The sequence below is a fragment of the Atheta coriaria genome, unplaced genomic scaffold, assembly GCF_025399875.1.
Source record: "Atheta coriaria isolate IRGN ID8LTWV9N9 unplaced genomic scaffold, Caltech_Dcor_3.1 hic_scaffold_6_pilon, whole genome shotgun sequence".
Taxonomy (NCBI): domain Eukaryota; kingdom Metazoa; phylum Arthropoda; class Insecta; order Coleoptera; family Staphylinidae; genus Dalotia; species Dalotia coriaria.
Genome location: NW_027045448.1, coordinates 2,805,256 through 2,833,196, shown reverse-complemented (window position 1 = coordinate 2,833,196; position 27,941 = coordinate 2,805,256). Strand labels below are relative to the sequence as shown.

The 27,941-nt window shown below is 35.2% G+C and overlaps 5 protein-coding genes and 2 long non-coding RNA genes across 11 annotated transcripts; 1 reads left to right on the top strand and 6 right to left on the bottom strand.

Moving 5' to 3' along the window:
• Positions 1 to 523: 523 nt before the first annotated feature.
• Positions 524 to 4,549, bottom strand: LOC135794467 (uncharacterized). Its single transcript, XR_010548897.1, has 2 exons — positions 4,327 to 4,549; positions 524 to 830 (listed from the first exon to the last, which is right to left on the bottom strand). It is a non-coding gene; the product is annotated as an uncharacterized lncRNA (long non-coding RNA).
• Positions 4,550 to 5,397: 848 nt separating this feature from the next.
• Positions 5,398 to 6,027, bottom strand: LOC135794920 (cytochrome c-like). The gene has a single exon (XM_065306407.1). It carries the CDS (start codon positions 5,808 to 5,810, stop codon positions 5,496 to 5,498), a length of 315 nt encoding a protein of 104 aa, XP_065162479.1. The 5' UTR covers positions 5,811 to 6,027; the 3' UTR covers positions 5,398 to 5,495.
• Positions 6,028 to 6,113: 86 nt separating this feature from the next.
• Positions 6,114 to 16,374, bottom strand: Msr-110. The gene is made up of 5 exons (XM_065306404.1): positions 16,097 to 16,374; positions 8,623 to 8,832; positions 7,321 to 7,736; positions 6,624 to 7,258; positions 6,114 to 6,561 (listed from the first exon to the last, which is right to left on the bottom strand). The coding sequence occupies exons 1-5, from the start codon at positions 16,193 to 16,195 to the stop codon at positions 6,470 to 6,472; spliced, it is 1,452 nt and encodes a 483-aa protein (XP_065162476.1). The 5' UTR covers positions 16,196 to 16,374; the 3' UTR covers positions 6,114 to 6,469.
• A 503-nt stretch (positions 16,375 to 16,877) lies between these two features.
• LOC135794921 (uncharacterized) lies at positions 16,878 to 19,263 on the bottom strand. Its single transcript, XR_010548978.1, has 4 exons — positions 19,189 to 19,263; positions 18,788 to 19,120; positions 18,475 to 18,577; positions 16,878 to 18,400 (listed from the first exon to the last, which is right to left on the bottom strand). It is a non-coding gene; the product is annotated as an uncharacterized lncRNA (long non-coding RNA).
• Positions 19,264 to 19,366: 103 nt separating this feature from the next.
• Positions 19,367 to 20,861, top strand: Alg1 (ALG1, chitobiosyldiphosphodolichol beta-mannosyltransferase). The gene is made up of 3 exons (XM_065306405.1): positions 19,367 to 20,159; positions 20,217 to 20,508; positions 20,568 to 20,861. Exons 1-3 carry the CDS (start codon positions 19,367 to 19,369, stop codon positions 20,776 to 20,778), a joined length of 1,296 nt encoding a protein of 431 aa, XP_065162477.1. The 3' UTR covers positions 20,779 to 20,861.
• On the bottom strand, positions 20,796 to 21,550 carry hoip (NHP2-like protein 1 hoip). The gene is made up of 2 exons (XM_065306406.1): positions 21,366 to 21,550; positions 20,796 to 21,257 (listed from the first exon to the last, which is right to left on the bottom strand). Exons 1-2 carry the CDS (start codon positions 21,366 to 21,368, stop codon positions 20,877 to 20,879), a joined length of 384 nt encoding a protein of 127 aa, XP_065162478.1. The 5' UTR covers positions 21,369 to 21,550; the 3' UTR covers positions 20,796 to 20,876.
• Positions 21,551 to 22,077: 527 nt separating this feature from the next.
• LOC135794013 (cytochrome c oxidase subunit 6B1-like) lies at positions 22,078 to 24,528 on the bottom strand. Of its 5 annotated transcripts, none has more exons than XM_065305142.1 (2): positions 24,289 to 24,473; positions 22,078 to 22,463 (listed from the first exon to the last, which is right to left on the bottom strand). In XM_065305142.1, the coding sequence occupies exons 1-2, from the start codon at positions 24,386 to 24,388 to the stop codon at positions 22,222 to 22,224; spliced, it is 342 nt and encodes a 113-aa protein (XP_065161214.1). In that variant the 5' UTR covers positions 24,389 to 24,473; the 3' UTR covers positions 22,078 to 22,221. The 5 variants fall into 5 exon arrangements, with proteins under 5 accessions (XP_065161214.1, XP_065161215.1, XP_065161216.1 ...); XM_065305143.1 differs by lacking the exon at positions 24,289 to 24,473 and adding an exon at positions 23,964 to 24,112; XM_065305144.1 differs by lacking the exon at positions 24,289 to 24,473 and adding an exon at positions 22,571 to 22,699.
• Between the last annotated feature and the right edge of the window lie 3,413 nt (positions 24,529 to 27,941).

Sequence of the window (27,941 nt, the reverse complement as noted above, 5' to 3'; positions counted from 1 at the left end):
ATTTTCCGCACATGAAAATACAATCGTGTTTTCGACCGTCAGCGTTCGGGAACGGGAAAACAATAAACGGCACATAATATTGCGCGAAGAGCCGATGCTGTGGAAGGATTTAGTTGGCTCGTAAACAATTTTCGCCGGGCCGGTGTACGAGGAGCATGCAGTCAAAGCATTCTCATCGTCTAGTCTTATCGTAGTTTATAGTTCGCCGGTATTAACAAGCTTTCAACTACCCACGTCTCGAGGCTGTTATACTCTACCACCCAAAGTGCAAACAAAGTGTCGTAACGACACCCGAATGATAAAAAATGGTTTAATTTCCTGGAAACAAGATTCTCTTCACACATAATGTGAAGCCCAACGATCATAAATGTTTGCACCTGCGTGATGTACAGTATTTTATAGATGCCTTCGTATAATAATAATACTCAAAATTCTCGAAGGAGAACATTGGTCAAATAAAAATGTTACAATTTTCATTATGGAAATGAAGGAAAATGCAAGAGACGACAACACAACAACAATGCCACTAAAAGATTATATTTGCGACGCAATCGCGAATTACATACATTTTTACGGATAGTAATTAATTGTCAAACTACTAGACGTATCAACGCGATTACAGAATAAAGATTGCAAAACAACAGAAAAATGTGAGATGAATAAAGATAATAAAACCAACTTTCTGCAGCGAGGCCAAAAATGTATCCGACGGCACGCGACAATATTAAACTATAACGATACTTTCACTACACGCGATTAAAAAGCAAAATGTAATAATGATGTAATAATATTTACAAACTTACCCCTGCATCGGGTAATCTAGGAATTCACTGAAACAAAAGAAAACATATGTGTAAGAACTCGCACTACTCTGCGTGCTAATTAAGTCCGTCCTGTCGGATAATAGACTTGCATTACAAGCAATATTTCGGATATAACAGAAAATGTTACATTCTGACGAGGACAGACGATGATTATACGTTCTGGTAATTGGCAGAAGTATGAATTTCAATTCATATTCTCAGCATCGAACTAATTCAATGGCCGACGGACCACTAACACACAAATGAAGACACGAGTTTTGTAAATGTTCAGCGTACAAATTAATAGCTAAACCCAATGCACATCTATGTTCATTAGGTGATGATTTTAATTCATAAAACGTAATACACTTCACTGAATTGAAATGAAAAGAAGAAAGGTGAACCGCCGCGTGCTGATAGGAACAGATTGAAACGATCGAACGATTGAACGTTCCTAGCGTGCACTCAGCATAGAACTGGTTCAAAGCGATAAAAAAGTTGTTTATACACAAACCCCGATAGAGGCAACATTAAGTTGTGTCAATATAACTATGCACTATTCTGCACACATCCACAAATTTCTATATAACTCACATTAAAGAATTATCTCGCAAGTAAATTTAAATACAGGGTGATAGAGACTTAAATTCTGCATCTGGAAAAGTTATTCCGAAAATATTTTCGAAATATTGAGACACCGTGTTTGCGTGTTATTCCAAAAGAACTACAACTACCCGACAAGTACTAGGGCGCACACACACAACTTTCAACATAACTCGCGTTACGGAATTATCTCGTAAGAAATTTAAACACAGGGTGATAAAAAAGACTTATACAGTTACCTTCTTATGGTGCCCTGAACACAAGTCACTTTAACAGGCACCCTCAAACGGGGCCCGGAATACGAGTTACTTTTACCACTACTTTTACCGAGATATGAGCCAATTTCCACGTCAAGACAAGAAAAATATTGAAAACTACCAAATTTTGAAGGCATTTTATAGGGTGTTCTCAGCCAAGTTCCAGAGGTGTCAAATGCGTATCATTTAAAGTGACTCTTCTTCTATAATAATAAAAAAATTACACCCCAACAACGCAAACCGAGATATGAGCCAATTTCCACGACAAAACATGAAAAATATTGAAAATTGCTTAATTTTGAGGGTGTTCCAGACCAAATTCGGGGGATGTTAAACTCATCATTTAAAATGACTCTTTTACTACAATAACAAAAAAAGAAAACCTCAACAACGCAAACCATTCCGGAGATATAAGCCAGTTTCCACGACAAAACATGATAAATTTTGAAAATTGTCCAAATTTAAAGCTAATTTTGGGGGTGTTCCCGGCCGAATTCGAGGGGTGTCAAATGCATATCGTTTAAAATGACTCTTCTTCTATAATAATAAAAAAAGAACGCCCTCAACAACGCAACCGTTCTCGAGATATGAAGCAATTTCCACGACGATACATGAAAAATATTGAAAATTACCTAGATTTGAAGCCAAAACATGAAACAAAACAAAAAACAAAACAAAACATGAAAAATATTAAAATTTGACTCCTTTTGATGCCAATTTTTAGGGTGTTCCCGGCGAAATTCGGGAGGTAATAAACGCGTATCGTTTAAAACGACTTTTCTTCTACAATAATAAGAAAGGAACACCCCAACAACGCACACCGTTCCCGAGATATGAAGCAATTTCCACGACAAAACATGAAAAATATTGATAATTACTTAGATTTAAAGCCAAGTTTGGGGGTGTTCCGAGTGAAATTTGAAGGGTGTTAAACGCGTATAGTTTAAAATGACTCTTTTTCTACAAAAACAAAAAAAGAACACCATCACAATGCAAACCGTTTCCGAGATATGAACGCATTTCCAAGACAAAACATGAAAAATATTGAAAATTACCTAGATTTGAAGCCAATTTTGAGGGTGTTCCCGGCCAAATTCGGAGGATGTTAAACGTGTAACGTTTAAATTGACTCTTCTTCTACAATAATAAAAAATGGGCACCCCAGCAGCGCAAACCGTTCCCGAGGTATGAGCCAATTTCCACGACAAAACAAGAAAAATATTGATAATTACCTAGATTTGAAGCCAACTTTGGGGGCGTTCCGGATTAAATTTGAAGGGTGTTAAATACGTATAGTTTAAAATGACTCTTTTGCTATAAAAGCAAAAAAAGAACACTACAACAATGCAAACAGTTTCCGAGATATGAGCCAATTTCCACGACAAAACTTGAAAAATATTGAAAAGTTACTAATTTTGATGCCAATTTTGAGAGTGTTCCCGGCCAAATTCGAGGGGTTTTAAACGCGTATCGTTTAAAATTACTCTTCTTCTACAATAATAAGAAATGAACACCCCAACAACGCAAACTGTTCTAGAGAAATGAAGCAATTTCCACGACAAGACATGAAAAATATTAAAAAATACCTGTATTTGAGTCCAAATTTTGGGAGTGTTCCCGGTGAAATTTGGGAGGTGTTAAATGCGTATCGTTTAAAATGACTCTTTTTCTACAATAACATAAAAAGAACACCCCAACAGCGCAAACCGTTCCCGAGATATGAAGCAATTTCCACAACGAGACATGAAAAATATGGAAAATTACCTAGATTTGAATCCAATTTTGTGGGTGTCCCCGGCCGAATTCCGGAGGCGGCAAAGTTGTCTCATATAAAATGACTCTTCCTCTACAAGACTAAGAAGAAAACCAATTTCCAGGATGAAACATGAACAATATTGAAAACTAGGCGTTACCTGGATTTTATTGCATCGTGTTCAATTGAATAATCTGTAAATTGAAAATCACGCGGTGGCCGTCGGACGACGGCAGGTCACGCGCGCACAAATTGAAGATCGCCTCAGAAACACGCTTAAGAGTACACACGACATTACGAAAACTCGATAGGTACACTTTTGTTACCGCTAATTACTGGCGGTATGCGATTGTACTCGTATTAAGAAACAAAATTACCGAATTAAATTAAATACCTAAGCATCGTAACAAGCTGAGGCGCAACACACGAACCAACCGACGGTAAAAATGAACTGACCTCTTATCATTTAAGAATATACCTGCGTGCGCGCAGGAAGTAACATGCGCACGTCAAGGCTGAATATGAACAACGTAAATATAGATAAGACACTACTACACACAAGGCAAATCTATGAACGCGACGTAAAAGAACTCAAATGCAAAATTTTGTTACACCTAGCGCAGCGTGGCGACAATTTTGTTTTATAAATAAAAGTATTATTTATAAACATAAAAATGAAAGTGGAATAAAATAATTATTTTAAACGATGTCATTGATATAAAATTGCAAAGCGTTCCCGAGATATGAGCCGATTTCCACGATGAAACATAAGAAATAATGAAAATTGTCAAATTTTAAAGCCGATTTTGTGGGTGTTTCCGAGAGTTGCAATGGCGTGGTGTTAAAAATAAGTTTTCCCCTACAATTGATTGAATGATTTATCCACTATATAATTTTTTTATAAACTCACCAACATAACGCTCAATATCCGACGGTCGACGGAAACTCACTTGCAACAGATATGAACTGCACATTCCCGAAAGTTCCACTCGTTACAAATTGAAAACAAAACATAAAACGTGTCCATTGCCACTAAATGCACTTGATTGTTGATCGAATCCACCGCAATGTTCCAAATTATTTACAATTTAAACAAACAAGACGACTTGTGAAACGCGTATCGACTAACCTACCGTACAACAACGACTAATACTACGTAGAGAACATTTTAGCGACGACTAGCGACGATTTTACGAATTGTGCGCGATAAAAACTTGTTTGTATGCACTGATAAACACTGGTAAACGTTCAAAATAGTCACAGAGCCAAACATGACAAGTAAAGGTGACGTGCAAGTCTATCAACACCACCACCTAACCACATACACAGAAACATATCAGGATTTACAATTCGTCTTGAATATTTATGAATTAAGCTAGTGGACCCAACAGACTTCTGTCAAAAAGATTTGAAATGCTGCAAATGTTAAAACACTCCGAATTGTGTCACATGCAATACTTGTGATCATAGATAATTACACACTTTACACAAAACACGAAATGAAACAAAACACGAAATGAAACAATCAAACAAAAAATGAATCGAAGAAAGCTGCGGAATTTGTTTCGTTTATCAGTTGACAAAAGAAAACTCAGTAAGAAACACTTTGCGCAAAACACCATATAAAACAATTAATCAAAAATAAATCGAAGAAGGCTGCGGAATTTGTTTCGTTTATCAGTTGAAAAAGGGAAACTCAGCTTTTCCTCGTTTTCCTGGCAATTATTCAAATTTTTCTCGCCGTAAAAATCCTCCTTGGACTTTAACAAACATTAAAAAAACAGGAATTTGCCAAATTGATCTAGGCGTTGTTGAGTTATGCGGTTACCAACAGATTTTGCGATTCATTTTTATAGTACAAATGATTTCACAGTTGCACAGCTGCACAGTTGCTTGATTATTAGACTTTACTTATAATCAAATAAGGGATAAGTACGACATTTTATTCAAATAAAATACTCTTTTAAAATAAAACACACAATCCAAATCCTGTATTTATTTCCTGATTGTTAAAATATAAAGGGCACTTATAAATTCTGGAGAGTCATGAATCCTTTTTCCATTTATTGGGCGATGATATTACTTGCATGCTTTCTGCAAGTACGCGATTAAATCCTGTCTTTCACTGTCTTTTTTCAATCCGGCGAAGACCATTTTGGTACCCGGTATATACTTCTTGGGATCCTTCAAATAGGTGTCTAGTGTGTCCTTGCCCCAAACGATTCCTTTTTTCTTGTTTGCTTCTGTATACATAAATCCAGCAACTGATCCAGACTTTCTTCCAAATAACCCGTTTAAATTTGGTCCAACCTTATGCTTGCCACCAGCTTCAGTAGTGTGACATTGCGCACAAGATCTCATAAAGATCTTCTTCCCATTATCTGCATCCCCCATGGTGCTTTCATAAACATACGACGTTTATGAAAGCATATACTGGAATTTGACATTTATAGTATACAAGTTTGAACAAGTATTATTAACTCTCATTTCCATAGCAACGAAATGCAAATGTCACTAGTTTTAATTTCTCCTATCAAAGTTTACTGCAATTCATCAATGAATTGTTTTTTCATCTTTCCAACTAATTTACATTTTTTGCCAATCTTAATTAAAGGACTGCTTACAATATAAACTATGTATTTTAATAACTTTGTTTTAAATTAGACCAGGTATTTGTTAAAAGTACAACAAAACAAGTTTAGTAACGTTCAAAATAATTAATTTATTACAACGGTCAAATACATATTGAATGATACTTTTATTACTTCTGTGGTAAAAATGGTAGCATTAAACTTTTATAAAAAATAAAAATAACGTTCTACAAAACCAGCCTATCACAAATTTAAAAAGGACAATTTATAAGTATACTCACATTTAACGTTTTGTTTGCTTTAAATTATAATCAAGATTGCTTCAATTTGATTTCTCATATTTTAAAACCAGTAACACAATATATGTATTTTATTTACAACGTCAATATAATTTTCAAGAAAATTGCTTTTAACAGCTGTGAATTTGTTAATATTTGTGAATTTACCCAAATTTCCAAATATTTAACATGCGCAGTCGCAGTTGCAACGTTTAACGCGCTTTTGGCTCTTCGGCAACAATGCATCAACAGATCTTACAGATCTCGGATGGACAACTGTAAAAAATTAGATATGCATTCAAGTCTATTATACATAAGTCAATTGACCTGTTACTTACAGTGAGGACGTTGTTCCTCTGTAGCTTGGGCATGTGGTTCTTGTTCATCTGCCTCCTGCTGCATCATTGGGACGGGGATATCAACTGGCAAACCTCTTGCGTATGATTGTCTTCCGGTAATACCTTGTGCACCTTGACGTTGATGTTGCACAACTCTTACTTCCGGGTTTTCAGACTCTTCAGACATGTCTTGATGAGACACGGCAACAATTACATCGCGATTTGGAAGGCGATTGATTTGGGTGAGTACTTCTTCTGGAATCGGGATGCGGGCCATGCCTAAACCGCGTTGCAGTTCAATGCGGTGCAATGGTGTTGCTTGTTCTGATCTGAGCTCGTTGTTTTGGATTTCCTCTTGAGCTTCTTGTTGCAACTTTTGAGCAATAATTTGCTGGGCAATTTGGTGAAGGATTTGGTTTGGTGGTAACTGACTCTGAGCTTGTTGTTGCATCTGAGGTTGTTGTGGGTGATGCGGCATTAACATTGGATTTGGCATTGGTGGACGCATCGACTCCATAGGGTGCATAGACTGGGCTTGCATTGGCATGTGGGTGTGGAACTGTGCTGGTGGAATTGGAATCATTACCGGTTGGATCATGATTGTTTCTTCTTGGTCCTGATTATCAGGTTGTGCCCTAAAAGTTTTAACAAACATGAGAAATGCTTACTTTAGACCAAGCTTTGTTTGTTTTACAACCTTTGTTGTTGCTGTACGTTGCCGCTTTCACAGAAAATGGCAATTCTTTCACCGGTGACTCTTTCGTAATGCGGATCGGTCGTCAGATTCAATCCGAACGGCAGATTGACTGTTTTAGGTTGATGATCAACCACCTCCACAGCGTGTTTCTTCTCAACGACGCAATTCATTTTCGATCTTTGGTTATTCATCATAGCGCCAGCCAGGTCATCGAAGTCGATTGAAAGTGGTAACTTAATTTGTACTGGTTTGTCGTCCTCCTCGGAATCGTCGCTGCTATCACTGCTTTCGCTACTGTCGGAGCTATCTGATGATTCTTCCTGTGTTTGCGAATTGGCTGCGTTATTCTTGGTAGTTGCTTCCTTGGTTTCGGCCGTATCTAATTGCTCTTTAGTTTCCTGCTGCTGAGGTTCCTCCTATTAAATAAAAAGAGTTTACTTGATTAATATTGTAATAACATCGACTGTATTTATTCGGTGAGTACATCGCATCGCAGTTGCATCTAATCGGCTGTAGTCTCAATGACCTGCTTTTAAATACAAAGGAGTAAAGACCTCTCGCTTTCACCGATGCCCTAGTCACAGAAAGACGCGCATTTTAACGAATAACATGGTGATGTTTATTGCCAACCAGCTAGCGAACGTGCATCAGGCCAGAATTGAGTTTCATCGAATTGGTCATGTAAATATTAAAACTTTGATTGCAAACGTCTTATATTCCAACAGAGTTTGATTTTATTATGTCGAATTAAATTTAGGTACGCAAAAATGAATCAAGAAGATTGTTGTGGGAAAAATTTCAATTTGCCGTTTAACGAGTACCTATTAATGTTTACTTTATCATTCCAATTGCTTAGTAGGTATAATTTCTCACAATTATTAAATGCCTGCATAAGAAACTGCGACAGAATAAAATCATAGGTATATTACTCGACCGAGACAAAAGAGATTGCAGTTTTTTATTATTATTCCTGGTTTCATTTAACGTTTGTTTTTTGCATGTATTTAGATTTCTTAGTCTTTATTAATAAACCTAACAACAAGGTTGTAGCCAACCAACTCTCAACGTGCTTTTGAATACCTTCTCCAAGGTTTTTTTTAACTTCATAACGTCGGAGAAGTTTAACCTTGTTCAAATATTAAAAATCTTTTTGTTAGCTTTCTGAACACATCGTAATATTAATTTATCTTTAAACAAGATCATAAAACGTCTTTTAAACTTTACGTCTTTTAAACTTTAAACTATAAACTTGAGTTTAACTAAAGCTAGAAAGTTTATGTTCATTGTACGCTATCAATTTACCTGAACCAGTGCCTCGGGTTGTAGTGGTTGGTAGCGATCCATAGTTTCGGACAACAGCTGCAATTCCTGTTCCAAATGCCTGCAGGAAGCATTCGCAGTGATGTAAGCTGATGCTAAAATACATCCTCCAAGGATAAACGACACTAAAACCACGGTGACTGCGATGATCCTCGCCACTTGAACTGACGCAGCTTTAGGACGCTGGTAAGCCTGTAATAGAAAAAACTCAATGTTATTACGTTGTTACCATATAGGTATGTTTTTTACATATTTGCGTGCAACAGCATGTCATGACTTTTACTGCATACGAGCATATAATTACTAGAAAAGTACTAGTCATTTCTATTTTAAAATAAATAGCACATAGCTCTGTGCATCATTGCGTACGATTAGAAAACCAAATCAAATCAAATCCACGACTACATAAATATTTATTTAGAAATAATACTGGAGAGAGGAAAGCTACAAATGTAACAGCAAATTAACGTAAAATGGTAAAACGAAACAGACGAAAGCGTACAACCATAGTTCCGCTTCCTGATCATCGTGCGCTTGTGAACGAGTATACTTGGTGTTCTGACGTTTCGCATAAATAAACAAGCAAATATTAATTCTCCCACACGAATTGGCAGCATCATCAAACTATGACTTTATAATTTATATGAGGATTCGTTTAAATCCTTTCATACAAATATTTATATTGTTGTTTGTGTCAGGAAATTTTCTATTGTGAATGAAAGTACTCGTAGTTGTTAGAGCGCAAAATTTTTGTTAATGAACAAAACTTGCCTAAGTAGTGATTAAAAAATTGATGAATACATTTGGATTTATATATTGAATAAATTGACTAATTGATTTCAAATAATGTTATTTTCACTTTCATTATAGCAAAAAATGTAATCAATTACAAAATATAATACAATGAACAAGCGCAATGTTTATTCGTTGTTGTTGATGATACATCATGTATGTGTAGTGACGATTAGTGACAACTTATCTTTCCTTTCCTGCTATAATTAAGGAAGAGGAAAAATCATATGTACAATCAACTTTCATCGACTTTAAATAAACGTACGAGTATAATATGAACAAAGATTTGCAACGTCTTCTCTTTAAACCTAAAATCTAAAGTTGAATCAGAACACAACATGCATAAATAAATCGAAGAAAGTTGAATTGGCGCTATGATGACTTACGTAAGTTTATACCGTTTAAACCACAGCTCTTTTACGTTTTACGATTTTTCTTGCAATTTATACTAAGTGTGAAACTATGTTCGATGTGATTCGGTTACAAAAATGGTATGGGTGCATGTAGTGAAAACAACGAACCTTTTACAGGCGTAACGATTAAGAGAAACAAAGAATAACTGTTGGTACTAATTTGTTGTCACAACCGGTGTATCACGCTGCTTTCTTGAAGCGCACGTACCTCTTATTCATGCAACATGCATACTCGTGCATCAAATAAGGAAGACGCAAACCAGAAAAGAACCCACATAGAAACCCATCATGCATTTAGTGAAAGTGCAAAATGTTAACGGCACATGTATCGCCTCGCCTGTATTCGTCACGAGAAAAGTGCGACATGAAGATGGCAACTTTGTACAGCGGTAAGAGCCATTATTTGTCCCAGTGTTAAAAGCGCCTATTTGTCGTAAACCACTAAAATTAAGATAATTGCTTTCCTAATTGTAATCTTACGACTTGTCTTAACCATACAATAACCAAACAATACACAATAATAGAACAATGCGACAATTGGAACCTTGCAGCGTCGCAGAACCGGAATGCATTGGAACAGATGCGCTCCTAATACACCTACCGAGAAGGAACAATCGAATAACGAAATAAAAATACAATGGCGTTTACTTGCGCAACCGTACTGTGGTTGAGGTGTACGTGCTTTAAGATAGATGAAACACACACTATCCGACATGTTCGTCAGACAAGAATATCTTCTTCTTCTATCAAATGCTGAAATTTAATTTTCTGATTCAAGACTTCTTGGTGTTCATCATTGTGGTTGATGATGATGATGATGGGAACGTGACAATTGTTATGTCTTAACGTCCATGCTTACTTCTGAGTGATTTTCATTATTTTTAAAATTGCAGAGACCTATGTCTTATTTCATCATCATATTTCTAATATTTTTTATAAAATTTATTTAAGTTTGCAATCGAAAATAATTGTTAAATTATGTTAATAATTAAATTAAATTACCGTGATTAAAACTGTAAAGTTAGGCACAATAAAACAAATAAAATTCATTCATTTATTTGTTTATTCACACATGTATTCATTTACAGAATTTATCAATATTGATACCAATTTCTTTGTTAATAATAAATATTTTGAAAATATAAGCTTCAAATGCATGTAATATTAAACCGTGCCTTTCCTTCCAGCAGTGCGGCGATAGTTTATTGTGAATTTTTCCTGCGAAATCGCTCAACAATCCATTATTACTGCTTTGCAAATGGCTCCGCTCAAATTAATGCATAAATAAACACGCATATCCGTGTCTAGAAAGTTCCAAGCGCAAATAATTGAAAAGTTAATTTATAAATTTGCAGCTATATCTGCATTTATATTCATTTTTAACTCAAAATGATGGTAAAATATTGCAAAATTCAGAATGTTTCAGATGTTATTTTTATGGTGTCTAACTTTTCGAATATTAATTCGAAAATATAAATCAACGCGCACAAATATTTATTATGTAATTACCAGCAATATAATTATATAAAACAGTAGACACATAATTTCGGCATATGTATATAATTATAAAGAAATAAGTTATGATAGTTTATAGAAATATAAAACTTTCAAGTGAATTATTAATGTGTACTTTTACCTCCGGTTATCTACATAACAAATGTTACTTGATCTATTTTTATCGCAAGACAGCTCGACACCTACAAAACACAAATATTCCATGATCCATTAGATCATATATAAAATCGTATATATCTTCTTTGATTACATTGTAATAACATTGTTGCAAAATTAATGTTCACGATATCTGTAAAATGGTTTGTAAATGTTGATGGTTTCTTATGTTCATCATTGTAGACGTCGCTGCCTGATACAGGAATGATGAGTTTGTTTGTGATGAACAATCATAGGTACACTAGTAATAACGCTAATTTGTTGCTTGCGCGGTACGAAGGTTGTTCGTAAGTGTACAATTTTACTTATTGCTGCGCAACTACATTTAATTCCAATCGCATCGCGCCGCCTTCATAAATTTGTACAACATAAAAAAAACAAATCTCTGATTGATACAAACCATTAAAGAGCCACAATATGACGAGTATACAAATCAACGTCATTTTACCACTTAATTAAAAACTTGTCTGTGAAGCATGGGTTTTTCAAGCAAATTTTATTATTATTATTCACAGACGAATAAGCAAATAGTAAGTGTAAGTTTGGAATGTGTTGCTTGTTATGAGTTTTTTTTCTTAGTGATTACTAAAATGCACCTGCAGTAAAAAAAAGGGTTTTTAATTGTAATTATTAGAACATGAGATGAAAAGTAACGTTTTCACAGCCATGATACTAAGGTTTACACTTAGATGGTTCTTATCATGCTCCCACTAATATTAGCTCTTACGGAAGTGCCAAACAACCTGAACAATTGCAAAACATATTTTTTGTCTATTATATTAAAATTATAATTTTTTTGATATTTGGCGAAATAATTTCACTTGTAATTAATAGTACTTATAAATATTTCATTCTAATTCCGGCAATCAAATATAATGAAGGACCACAATTAAATTCATAACATTCACTAACGAAATGTTCATATAATCAACGCAATTGAACCAAATTGCGTAATGATGGTTTGCCGATCTCGATTTTCGACCTGACTGCAAATGGCAAAAAGTGCGTAATTGCATAATTGAATTTATTACATAAAATATGTTCATGTTCAATAAAAATATATTGTAATCTCTGCATTTGTAAATAAAAACAAAGCAGAAACCACCAATCACACCAAACCAAAACAAAACAAATCTACTGTGAAAGAATTGTTTTTATGAGTATACCAACAAAGCGGCAAGCTGCAAATTTCTCTTTACATTTATTACCGTGTTATCCAAAGCCACATTTTTTATACTTTCAAGTACTAATTTAATTTTTTTGTGGCAAAACATAGTCATGTAATGTAACGCTTCATTTGCAAGCCCGAGATATGATATTCATTTTAAGCATTTACAAATTAAGAAGTCGGATACCGATGTGTTGCAAAACATTTCACTTGCGTAAATCGCCAACTAGGTTTCCCAATGCATGAACAGTATTGCATGTAATATTTACGTGTTGAGTTTGGGATTTTACAAAATATACACTGTTCATCATACAGTTTGCTGCCGATTGTTGAAATTGTGTTAACCATACTAAATGCAATAAACGATTTACGCTAAATTTGGAAATTGCGTTGTTCCGTTCGCTGGGCCATTTTGCGCCATTTTGAAGTCGTTTTCTGCTATGTGAATACCAAATCTAGCAAGACCATTTCGTATGAATATATTTCGTCAAGAAACTACAACCGTGCATAAATGTGTCATTGCCGCAAGAGTTATTAAATAAAACACTTATTTTGCTTTGTCGCTTAGACATTCCAATAATTGCAATTGAAACCATATAAACAGTTGTTACATTAAATTATATGTTCATCCAAGCTTACAGGTGGTCAAAAAATATGTTTTTATTTGTTGCCTACTGACTTGAAATAATGAGGTGACCATGCAGGTGACACACAATCATCCATCAGTGAAACCCAATGAAACACGAACGGTAATCATAATAAACCACCTGACCTTGGAGAACGTTTAACACAGATTTATAGCAAACTCTTGAAGTAGCTTTGCCTATGCATCCAAAATATCTTCGGTAGTTTCTTTTTATACTCAACAACATTGCTCGGTTTTACGCCTCACGGTATAGAAATTTTATACTAGAACTCGCGTGAAACACTCACAACTTAATATGAGCCGTACGTGTGTGTCAATTAGAAATCGAAACAATGAAAATTTAAGTCAAAGAGTGTCGGCGTACATTTGTTATTGTAAAAACGCGCAAGATATAACCGTTCCTCGGAACTCAGCAACGTATTAACGTTGCTAGCATTATATTCCTGAAGCTGGCAGCACTCAAGTCAGCGCTCGACTAATGTTAACGAACTTTACCATCCAACTTTCTATTTTGTGAGTTCTCTTTAAGCGCTCTTTATGTCTTGCTACCGAACACTGTTCAAAAATGGTAGTTTCAAGCATTGCATTGCTTTGCATCAAACTCAGATTTAATTGAAACAAAATGTTTCAACGTCCATGACCTTACCATGAAACAAAGTTAATTCCCCCCTAAACTATTGTCGAGTAGTTAATTAAGAGTCATTGATTACAAATTGTTTACTTGCTTGATTCAAGTTCAAGAAAGGATAATGTTGAATCAATTAAATTATATAAATTTAGTCATCCTCATATATACATACAAATATTAAATTTGTTAGCAACAGTCAGTGTTTGCACGATGAAATCATCTCGTATCTGATCAAATGGTTTGCATCCGCTTCGAAAGTTAATTTGTTTAACTCTGGGCACGTACTGGTTGCTCAAACCAGTGCGATCATTCTGCAAATATCCTCCTTTTGGCAAGTCAACAATCAGAATTATCATCTTTTGGCAATCCAATGTTATTTATGTCACTTTCCGCAGATGCGAACATTTCGTGTCGTCGAGAGAGCGGAGAAGTGAAAACATGCGAAAAAATGTGTCAATATTCATACTCTGAATGTAAACAAGCCGTATAACTTTTCTTTCTCATTGCGCGTCACTTATAAGTTGTTTCCATGCCATTATTACTGTGGTTAGCATTTTTACTACAATTTCCATTCAAATTAAGCGCATCACAAACGAAGCGTTAATCAGTTTTCGTATTATTGGAGCATGTCGCACAAGTACAGCGTCTCGGGAGTATTTCATTTTTATTCCGCCGACATCAACCGTTTGAAAGCTGTTAGTTCTTCACAAATACAAAGCGTTCTGCATTCGATGTCAAAAGGCTTTATTCCAAAAATATTTTTTGATTATTCTTATTTTAACACTCTGTCTATGGATAGTACATGTATTGTTCTTTACCAAATTAAGGAAATAAGTGTTTAACACAACGAAAAATAAGAAATAAACACCAGCAACAATAAACTTTTAAGTACTTATGCAGAGATTCAGAGATCGCGTAGGCTTTTATTTTGCTATATGACCGCTGCATAGTGAATGTATCAATGTGAAATCGTTTCGTGATGACTTATATTTATAACATTGATATAACGTACGTGCCTCAGTAATATTTTAATTCCAAATAGTAAAACAATAAACTTACTAGCAGGTTTCAAAAAGAAACAACAAATAGAGACAATAGGTGCTCATAATATTGAATTTAACTTAAACATTTATTACTTCAAATTATAATATAAGAGTGTGCACATTTTAGCATGTATATTGCCCCCAGAACTGTACTCGGTATTTTGTTGATGATGATGTCTAACGACGTATAAATGATTTGATTTCAATTAGTAATGCTTCAATTATATTATGTTGGTTCCTTTAATGCGGTATTTTATTCAATTTGTTTAATTTAACGTTTGTTAACTTTAAAATGATTCTAACGAATTATTTATTTCTTTAAGTTGCACAAAAAGCAACATATGCAAGTAATGTCTCTCACTAAAAACGTATTAGAACCAATACACATCATTTAAATATTTTGCATATTTAAAAACTCGTCTTGCAGGTTCTCGTGGTTTTTCAAAGTTCATAAGGCACTGTAAAAGTCTGACTAATTTAATGAAGTGTGTTTCACAACACTCCTCATATTAGTAGTTAATCTATGACTATAACACAAACTAAAAACAAACAATTTCAATTTTTTTTAACAAAATACTACGCAAATATTTCCACATGCAAATGTAACCGCAACAACCTTAAATAAATTAACATGTAGGTAAGGCTGTCGAACAATTTTATAGAAGTTACATGTTGACGTCGTAAACGACGATACGTCCGAATGTCCTTCCTTTGAGAGAGCGAGGTGTTAATTAAATAAAGAATTGCACATAACACTATTCTATTCTTTCTGACTTTTTCTTTTGTGATGACTAAACACACCTTTGAAATGCTAAATGAAATTAGCTTCTTAGCTGGCGTGCGGTTGTATTGCAAAATTATACAAACGCGTATTAAATGAGACAAAGTGTGAGAATTGTTAACAACGTGTTTACTGTAAAAATATATCAATACGTGGGTACTCGTTAATATTAAAAATTTTAGAAGTAAAAAGTTTATAATTCGACGTCTTGCAACAAACCATGCACTTTCACTACGGTTGGATTGAACGCAGTAAAATCATCGTAAAACATGCGCAAAAACAATTAATGACTGTATATGAAATGCTGGACTTACTGGTGGCGGTTCGGATGCTGCGTAACTTTCCGACGGCGCGTATTCCGGTTTGATCTGCACGGTGGTCATCGAGTCTGGGGGCGGCACCTCTTTCTCCATACCGGCGTTTATATAGCGCTCCAGATTGTACACAGAAGAGAAACGAGAAGTTCTCAAGTGAGCGTTTTCTAATACGGGAGATTCTTATGGTTTGTTTTACCGGTCTCCACGACCGACTGACTGCGAGGCCGCAGAAGTCGTGTAACTATCTATCTAGTCCCCTACCACACGAGTACCACCGCACCATCGCCTCAACTCTGCCAAGTAAATACTGCACAATGTTATGCTTACCAGCTTACTAGTAGGTACACATAAACAAAACAGCAAAATAAACTTTACAGTGTACATTACATATTTCAAATTTTGTACATTTTCAAGACCGATTTGTCAAATATCTTTTTTATTATTATAAATGCTACCGAATAGCAGATATTTGCGCTAATTGCGATAATATTTTCGCCAAATTAATGTCCTCGATTAATAATATGCAGTGAAGACGGTGAAATCTCCTGAGTTAATTATTAATCTGCTGCTGTACTTGGCTTTTAATAATATAACAATTGAACTATATAAATATGTAGATATAAGTAGATCTAAACCGAGTTTTTCAATCCCAACAGCATAGAAGCTTTTGAAACCGATAACATTGCTCAAAAAAGAACTATTATCTGATCCATGCTGTTGATGTTATTCAATTAATCGACTGTTTATTATTGCAAAAGAAATGAAAACCAATAAGATGTTAACGGATATAACGTATATTGAAAAGAAACTTAAATGAGTGTACAATATAAACTTGACGTGCTTACGCTAAGACGGCTTAACAAGTAAGAGATCGAGTACAGGGCTGCAGCATCCGTCATCCCACAAGGGTGCAAGAAGGGCGGTTACTTGTCCCTAACAAGTGCTACCAACATACATACATTTAAAAATATGGTGGAATTTATTTACAACACATGCAATTGCACAATTGGTTTGCATATAAAATTAACTTGACAACATGTAATAAGACCGTACAATCAGTCAAAGAACAACGAAATCGAAACTGCTTGATCAGCCAGCTAGGAAGCTTTTAGTAAAACTGCGGTAAAAAAATTTTACATTCCTTTCAGGGCAGATTGGACTTTTCAACCCCATTTTCATAGTACTCTTAAGTGTTCCAGACTAGTGTGTTACCAAAATACAAAAGTTATTCGCGCAAACACCACTCCTTGTATAATAAAAAAACATATAAGAATAAGTAACATTTACCTTTCGCAACGTTTTTCTCTTGTTTATTTTCCGTGTTATAGTATTGTTTGATAACAGCTTCCTTGATTTGTTTTATTGGAAAGCGCCATGTGGCGCCGCGCCGACACGAGTAGTAGCAGAGCATGCTTTTATTTGTTTGACTGGCGGCACATGGCATTTAACATGGTTTAGTGCTGCATCGTAATCAAATACGCAGGCCCAAGCTCCACCCCGTGACTAAAGTATTTTAATAGCCCGCTGCACGGCATTTATACCCTTACAATTCCCAGTAGTGTTCGAGCGAGTTTCGAAAATTTAACGTACACACGTTCAAATACAAAAACCTCAACATGCTATTGTTAAGCCCTCGTTTAGCCATTTGATACTTAATATACTATTAAGAGAAAATAATATACTAAGAACCAAATGTGAACATTTTTGGTAACCCAATGAAAAAAAAAATTAAGCATATAATGGGCAAGTCAATACCTAAAATGTATAAAATATATCTTTGTTAACGCCTTATAAAATAATTCAAGTATTATTCTTCAGGGTCCGCAATTGAATCAATATAACTCAATGAATGAAGTTTACGTTTCTTAACCTTTGTTGCTCCATTTAAGGATGATAAACAAGAAAAATTATCTTCTTCTAGTGCGCCATATTTAATAGCTAACTTATCTACAAATTTGCTCATTGAAAGCATTAAGTCTCCTGAACTATCAGACCTTTCTAAAACTTCTTCAAATAAAGGAGCAGGTTTCTTCAAGGAAGTAATATTTTGTTGCAATAATGTTGTCAATCGTTTTCTTCCTTTTTTTGGATTACTGCTATCTTTTTGTGATGGTTGTATCTTCTTGCCAGCCATTCTTCCTTTTAAGGCTTTGCTTTTTTGGTTCTTTGAGCTTTTAGTTATTCGTGGTGATGACTTAGCACTACATGAGGTTGGCAGGTTAGTGATATGCTGTAAATTAGTAAAATCACCTTGTTTGAGATTTATTTTCACTCTCTTCAGAAATTTCTCATCCAGGTTATCTGAAAATATTGAGTGATGATTTTATCTTGTCATTAATTATACATAATAAGTAATAATAGATTACAAGTATTACCTATGTGTTTACAATACTTTTGTACTTCTTGTTGGGATTTAAACAAGGGGTATTTAACTTCCAGTAGTTTTTTAAGTTGAGGTACACTGCATGGCACAGAAACCTGAAATTGTTATTTTAAATTCCATTAATTTATCTATTTTAGGAGGTTATGAATTTCCAAGTTATTAAAGACATATATTTCACTTCAAGTATTTATTTTATCGTAAGATCAGAACTGAATTAAACTCAATTAATAATTAATTCCAAACATTTATTGATGACCTTGTGCGATTTAGGCGGGAACAGCAAACATTAGATAAAAATTACTTACTTCTGAGGGATCACTGTGAGTATAAAATAAAAACGTAAATGGACGATTAAATGAATGTGCTCTAAGAACATCAAGTATAGTTTCAGGCATTGTTTTTATTTATTTTGATAGATTCAATCACAAAAGAAAACAGCATACGCATATGCACAAGATGCCAACTGACAAACCAATTCAAAACTGACGTAACCTTCAGACTGTTATTAGCTGCATATTAAATTTGACGACACTAGCGACACTTGAACCGGTTCGTAGGTTTATTTTGATTTTCATGAAAATCATGATGGGGGTTTAATTTCTCTTTGTCACTGTGTATTTGCAAAGACTGTTCCCATGCTGTTCCATTAATATGATTAATATAGCATTAATTTAAAGCTTCTGTACTTCTCCTGTTGTAATCATACCTACGTTACGTATGTGTGTGTACAAGCTGTGATACACGAGTGCATACATATGTACGTAAGGCACATCCATACAAATTGAACAAAACATTTATCATGCATTTATCATTTTGAAGTTTGCGTGTCAAAGGTGTGTCGAAAATTCCATATAACAAGTAATGTTAATTATATCACCATAATCATGAGTAAAAACGTGTGTGTTGTGGTTTTGGGAGACATTGGTCGAAGCCCACGAATGCAGTATCATTCGATATCATTAGCGGAAAGCGGGCACAAAGTGGACATCGTAGGATATCGGGGTGCAGCGCCTGTGGAAAAATTAACATCGCAACCGCACGTTAGTTTTCACTACATGATTGAGTGGCCAAACCTTCCACTACCAAGGTTTCTCAATTACATTTTGAAAACAGTCTGGCAGATGATTAGTCTGTTGTTTGTATTTTTAATTATCCGGAAAGCAGATTTCATCCTGGTGCAGAATCCACCAGCTGTTCCATCACTTTGCGCATGCTTCATATATAAAATATTCAGTCATGCAAAACTGGTTATTGATTGGCATAACTATGCACACACAATTATGGCACTTGCTGTGGGACCAAAGAGCATCTTGGTCAGAATGACTAAAGCAATGGAAAAGTTTTTTGGTCAATGTGCAGATTATAACATGTGTGTTACAAATGAAATGAAGTTGGATCTAGAGGGGTCATGGGGCATTAAAGCATGCACCTTATATGACAGACCACTTGATATATTCAAACCAATTACGCTTGAGGAGAAACACCAACTATTCATTAAGTTAAAGAAAGATTATCCAGAATTATCATTTGATGGACAACTTGAAACTGAAACACTTGTTTCTGCTGAGTTAGATAGCAATCAGATTGTGGATAGATTGAACAGGCCAGCCATCTTAGTTTCAAGCACCAGCTGGACAGAAGATGAAGATTTTAAGGTTCTTATGGAGGCTCTTCAAGGTAATTTATTTATACGATTCTTAGCATATATTTCCTAAAAATATTTACTTATTTAAGCATATGAGAAGCATTGGGAAGCAGGAAACACCAAAAACTTACCCAAACTGGTATGTATTATTACTGGCAATGGACCAATGAAACAGTTCTACAAAAATTTAATCCATGAGTCAAATTGGAAGCATATAAAAGTAATCACGCCATGGCTTGAAGCAGCAGACTATCCTAAGATGTTAGCATCAGCTGACTTGGGTGTTTCCTTACACACCAGTTCAAGTGGCTTGGATTTGCCTATGAAAGTGGTTGATATGTTTGGATGTGAGCTACCTGTGTGTGCTTACAATTTCAAATGGTAAAATTATGTGACCTATATTCAAAACAATAATATAACAAACTTTATTTATTTTTTAGTTTGCATGAATTGGTTGAACATGACGCAAATAGTTATGTTTTTAATTCAGTTGAAGAACTCTCTGAACAACTCCAAACTTGGTTCAAGGATTTTCCAAATAATCCTGAACAAAAATCAAAACAGGAACTGTTTAAGAAGAGTTTAAAGCAATTCAGGAGCATACAATGGTCTGAAAACTGGCAATCCATTGCTTCCCCAATTTTCACTTAACAGATAATAGAAAACAATTTGTATAAATCAAAGTTTATTCTTAATACAATTTTGAAAAAAGAATATATAAAATTATAATCTAATGCCCATGTAATAATTTACACAAGTAAGCGTTCAATTTCTTGTTGAATGGAAATGATCTGTGGCTTCAACTGAGATCCTTCATTCACTGTCACACTGCAAGCAATGACTGATCTTGAGACTCCACAGGCGCGACCCAAAGCCTGCTTTGACCTGACAAATACATAAGGAACGTTTTTATCCTCGCAAAGAAGCGGCAAATGAAGCAGAATTTCCAGTGGCTCCGCATCCGCGGCCATAACAATGAATTCGGCAATACCACGATTTAGAGTTTTTGTAACTTCATTGGCGCCCTTCCGCAATTGGCTGTAGTTCATGCCTTGTTGCACCAAGTTGAGAATTTTCTTGGTGAGAACAGCGTCCGCAAGAGGGTACGCTTTTGGGTTGACTTCTTCTGCCTATTCAACAATAAACAAAACATCAGTAACTGTGAGGGAGCGTAACGTATAACAACGTGTTTTTGTTGAGGTTATGATTAAAAATCAAAATGTAAAGTAAAATATTACCATTGTAAATCGTTGACTGTTTACGTAGTCGGTAGCAAAAAATGAAGAGTTTTGAGATTATTTCTTTGCTAATTTGCAACCTCTCGGCGATTAATCGCTTCACTGAGGAGCGCTTCGAGAAATTAAACCACGTGCGTAAACAACGCCAGCAGAAAATGGATTCTGGTAACTGCGCCAAGCCATGCGCATAGAGAAAATGCCATCTAGTTGCGCATGCGCAATAAAGTACCAAATAAAACGATGATCGTACTTGAAATATTTTTTTATTGGTTTTCTCCGTAGAATACGTAATTCCTGGTTTATATTATACTTATTTATTCCTTCCAATTTAAATAAATATAACTTTTTTTGGATTTGCCGATTCCGTTCTGTTTAGTCAACGTTACAGATCAAATCTAAGGAAAACGCATGATATTAAGCCCGGTTTACACGATGATTTTAGTACAAAATACATTTCGGTAAATCAATGTTTGTTATGTTTTACCGAAGCTGATGCCAGGTTGAGCTTGAGGTTTAACTCGTATTCGATACCCGATATTCACTGGCAAATAAAAAAATGTGATTAGCTAGAATGAACTTATCAGTAGCAAAGTAATTAAACTGAGTTTTAGTCTCATTCTCATTCTACCTTTATGCTGCTGAATTTTTTGTTATTATTTGCATATAATCACCTAAAATGAAGAAAGGATTAAGTAAGCATAATAAACCGGTATTATCACGAAGAAGAAATAATTTATTATGTACAATATTTAAGTTCTTTATTTCATTGAAACATCCTGGTATTGGAATTGGACTAAAAAGTTGTAAGTGTACCTACAGGTTGAACTAAGTGTTCTGAACAACAAACAAACAGCGCTTAGATGTTGCCAGGGAAGGTACCCTCGTCACGCTGACCATCCCACTTCTCTACCCATCCATTGGGGCAGATGGAACCGTAAACCTTCTTGAAGTACTGGCAGGGGCTGTAACTCTCGCCCTTCACTTTCTGGCAGCGATGGAAATCCAGGTAACTCTGGTAGCAGTAGCGAGTCTGGTTGGTGTTCGGGAACCTAGGGTCAAAAGGAGCGGTCTGCAAAGTGGTGGCAGCAGGCATTTTGTCTGGAAGCAAAACGAAAAGAACGTAAATAATACGGTCACCACTCAATATCGTTTGATTAGAAATTATAGAGAGATAATCATGCGAATTTGATAACTTTATGAATTACCTATCTACAAGTTTTTAGTCAGCATCGTTTGTAGATAAAGTAAAAAATAATCGCGTTAATTATATCCAAATAGCGGGTAACAACTAAAAACTAAGTGAATGATTTTGATACAAAAAGTCAATTGTGTAATTGCGCATGGCAATCACTTAACGAGAGGTCTCGTTTTTGAATCGTCATCACAGCAAGCTTCTTTATATCGTTTCACTTCCTTCAGATAAATCGACCAGGGATCAGTCGCATTGGCCAGCTCGTCATCTTCCACAGCTTTGGTTTTCTCCACCATCCCGGTTTTCAACACCCTGCCTCCTCGCCGCTTTCCAAAAGCGGGTAATAGCTTTCTAGCTTCACTGGTTGTAGCCGTTGGCGTTGCAGCCACCGCCTCATTTTTCGCAGCCTCTTCCTTCTGCTTCTCTTCTTGCATCTTCTTAAACATTTCTAAGAAGGAACCGTCGTTCTTGAATGCGTTCTCCTTGGTGTCAGCTTCCTCCTCTTCCCCTTTCGAATCGTTGGCGGTGTCATCATTCTGCACGGATTCACGACGTGGTGGATCCGCATAGTACTTGCGTTCGGCCCGCCGTCGATCGTGGCTGCGAGATCGGCTTCTAGAACGTCGCGATTTTTTGCTCCGTTTGTGCTTGTGTCGATTGCGCGCTTGTGATACGCTTCTGCTTCTTGAGCGGCTCGTCGAGTGCGAGTGACGCCGATGTCGCCGGGTTCGTGAGCGCGAGCGTGATCGTCGATGTCGGGTGCGACTTCGGCTGCGTGAGCGATGCTTCCTTCGGCGCTCCCGCGATCTCGATCGTGACTTCGAACGCGATCGATCGCGATTAAATGAGCGACTCCTAGATCTTCTGTTAGGTGCACCTCTCTTGTATCTTATGTACTCAGGGTTTTTAATGTATGGATCGATCTGGTCCATCAACACTCCTGAGTAACTCTTTGGAGAGGATACATTGGAGCCTTTGCTCTCTTCATCCATGTCAATGCCTGGAGGAGGAGGGTTGCACCATGAGGATGGATTCATCATTAGCTTTATTACTGTGTGTGAGAGCAACCTACAATAGAACTTGCAGGTATAGTTAACCATATCTGAGCATATACATGTTCAAAATTGAGATCTTCAGTAGTCAACTCAAATCGTTGAGCGAGCATCTTGTGATATTTGATTCCCTTGATTAAAAGAGAAGCTACTTCTGATGCGATTGCGGTGTAATTTTGACGATTCGGAAGTAATTGATATTTTGTGAAAATGAAATGTTAGGTAATCAGGTGTCACGGCTAGGATCATCCGCCGTAGAATTAGCATCGCCACAAATTTCGAGAAATAGTGCTCGGCGCAGACAGTAATCAGTATGAAATAAATCAATCGTATAATATCCGTTTGTAATAATACCTGATTTGTTAAATAAGCGTTTCTCCCTTCAGAAAATGAACAATATGGCCGCTCAGAAACACACTGTGCACTGGCGGGCGGAAAGGGAAATCAATGTGAATTTTACTTCTCAAATCACCGGTAGAGGCGCTATTTCTGACGTATTACAAGTTGCCTACGTTACAAACATAAACAATTTGTTTTTGTAGTTTTTTTTTACTTGATTTCTTAACTTTTCAGGTGGCTATTTTTTTTTCAAAACTATCTAAATAATATACAATTTAGTTAATACTCTTAGATAAAAATAAAAATACACATCACATACATATTAAAAACATCCACTTACTTTCAGTAACTTCATCTGCTTGCACCTTATTTGTAACTGGAGCTTGAACCTCGATATCCACGACTTTTACGGTTTCCTGTGCTGTTTTTCCCTCAACCATTTTATTATATAATATTATTACAAATCTTTAATAGAAACTAACAATCATCCTCTTGCAAACCTTCTCACATACTAAACTCAGAATGCCTTTGATAAAATTCTTATCAGTGGATCGTTTACATGTGAAGTTCAAAGTCCGAAATAATTTAAGTGGCGGGGAAATTTTATTAGATTTGCTGCGTCGTTTGTTTTGGCAAAATGGTTAGACTTTTGTCAAAGCACAAAACAAACAAAAAATTTATTAACAAATTTTGTTCGTGTATAAATATTGCTTGGAAGAAATTGTATCTATATGTCAGTTTATGTTTGCTTTCGAATACCTAATTCATGTGTTAAATTTTAAAGTATTGATTCTGATACATATCCTATATTTTAATTAATGTAGATCAATCAAAAATTTACGAAACTTTATTGTATCCAAATAAATTTATTTTTAATAATGTAAACACCAAATATTATTAAATTACATACGCATGTGAAAGCTTCAGTTACATTTAACTGATCGTGGAGGAAATCGCTAAGTATAAATGAAAATAGAAAAAGAGACTTTGATTAAGAAGTCTTGGCCGGACTCCAAAAGCCCAATGCGGGCGTGCTTGTAAATATTCGCTGGATACGAAATTAGGCGTTGCGCGAATTTATGGATGTCTCCGTTTTCCGGTCGAGATTCTGCAGGTTGCGTGTGCAACTTCCTCTCGGCGAAAGGCCGCAGCTGTCAGTCTATTTCTTTCTATATTTTGTAATAATAACCTACAGGTAAACACTTTTATGAGCAGTTAAAATGTATTGAAGATTACGGTTTAATAATCTCGCACATTATAATCTAATTCAGTTGGATAAACAGAACATTCTTTCGAGTTCAACAGCACAAATCTATTTGGAGCATTTTGATCACCATAAGCTACCGACCTAAGAACAAAAATATCCCAAGTTCATAGGAATTGGGTCTGTAAAGTTTTCAGTATTCATTCACTCCGATGGACTTGATGGTTAAGTGCTGATCCAATTATCTTAATGGGCAAAGTCATTTATTAAGTCGCAATTAGTCTGTTAACTTTTGTTACTCACTTTAATTGACGATACCCGATCCTTGAGCTCAAAATCTGTTAGATACTGTTAACTTCTTGAAAAGTAGTTTAATTATTATTTTAAAGAAACAAAACGTATTAGTTTTTAAATACATATGTAAAATTGTGCAGACATATAAGGCGAACATTAAGATTTAAGCAACCACTGCAATGCGAATATTTTTAAGAAACAATCGCTTTGCAGTTTTGCACGTACGCTAGACACAAAGCAGTAAAATCGAACAAATTTGATTGTGTTTTACACGTAGAAATTATGACGATGCCGTCGAATTTTAATTGTGCTTTTTATTTTATGACTTTGGGTTTTATTTAATAGCAGAGTGTTTCTATAGCATAATGTAATTGTATGTATTGCATTGTTAATTGTTAGAATTTACATCTTAAAATAGATTTTAAATGGGTGACTTTAATTTTGTATTGAACTGCAATTTTTAAAATGGTGCACATTATATATATTTTATTTTGGGAATAACACTAAAAAGTTTTGTTTTGGGTTAGTTAGGTGTGCGTTTAAAAATTGTCAGTTTTGTTTGTGTTTTATTACTCAATAGTAAAACCAATAGTACCAATCTATTTTATCATTTTGTTGTAATAAAGGAATACAGAATACGTTTAACTATTTTTTAATGGCAGTTAACTCCAAATTAGCTTAAAGCTAAAAAATATAAAATGGATTTAAAAAGCTCCTCAAGTTTTTGAGTGTGTATATTTATGAGCAACCACATATCATAATCGTTTGATCTATATTTACGTTATCCCGACATTTCTGACGTCAGACTATCGTTGAATGAAAATATGCAAACTTCTTGATGAACAGATTTCAGACGTGTCGCTAGTTGACTCTAATTTAATAAACTATCCGAGAAAACCTTCAAACGTAAAACTTTTAATTATTTCACAGTGTTATGTTTACAGCTACATCTAAATAATTAATCTGATTATTTTCCACGGTTCTTAGACACAAAAAGTGGAACTTTATATACGAACGGCCAAGCCGTGAATAAAGTACTTTACTCACCGGTATTATTTACGGAGCGGAGCTTGCACCTGCGCGACTCGACCTTTATAACATTACATTTCCGTGTAGTGTGTGCGCGAATTTCAAAGATTTAAAATACAAAAACTAAACTTGAAAACAAAATCGAAGTAGAAAAAATAGCGTAAGCATAACGTGGCTAAACGTTATTAAAGCCCTCGTTCAGCCACTTGATACTTAATATACTATGTCAAGTTTTTAACACGTACCTTAATTCTAGGCGTTTTATTAAATACCTATAGTTAATTAGATTTACATGTTTTTATAATATAATTTTAGTTGAAATAAAATAGTCTAACTTAATACTTAATGTTGCTTCGCCCTCATGTGTAAAAGCCTCTTCCTCTCTGCTGTCATCTTTAATATTATAGCGGCAGCAAAGCGGAAAAAGACACATTCACAAGTGGCTTCACGGCTTTAATTTATTGGTGCGATATGATGAAAAAATTCATCGTTTGCACGCTGACGATTTTCGATTTCATGCCGCACGGTTAATGTTCGACTCGTGGTTTTATAGTTGAGAACGTGATGTATTGCAAAAATATGCCACGCTTTTATAACCTTGGACTATTTCGCACACTGCACAAATATCGTTAAGTAACTAATCTATTTTGCTACTACCGCCGATGAAAAATTTTTGGAATTTGCGTTATAGGAAAACCCGAAAATTTGCACACAAAATATTATAAGCGTTTGCAGGAAGTTGTAAAAAGTAGTTAGTATTTCTATATCAACGGTGATTGCATTTGCCTTAATCGCAAAATCACTTTTCATGCCGAGCACTTTTAAATCCCCCGCTGCTTGCTCACTTCTATAATCATTGATTGCACTATTTCCCGCGATGCGTTGATTCAATTTTCATGTTTCCTTCGCGAAGGAACAGCATGCCCTCATGTTGGCATGGCATGCGGTTGTTTTGAACCACTTACTGCTCGAAAACGACCCCTTCTGGTGCAAACATTTTATCCAGCCAATGTCCACAGTCAGAGTAAATACATCTAGCGGATTATATTCTGTAACTTTAAAAAAATAAATTAGTAATTTGCTCACTTTAAACTTTTAATGCAAGTAAAATTATCAGCGTCGATTTATCAGTATCAACTAGAACAATGTGGGAGTTATGTTTTTTTTTCTCCACCTTTTATCGTGACTTTTAATAACATATAAATATAAAATTAATAATAAAATGAATAATTGCATTGCCAATGGAATTCCCTGCGTGTGACGGTGAGTCGGTAAATCGGTAAAACCTTGATGGTTGTTTTAATGATTTGCTAAACCTGTCGCAAAATTGTATTTATTCTTATCCGGTTATTAGAAAATAATCGTACTTTCATAATATTCTTTATCAGTAGAAATTAAATTCAATATTTAATGAGTGTTGACATGTTGACATTACCAATACAGGTAAATTTTAAGATAATATTAAT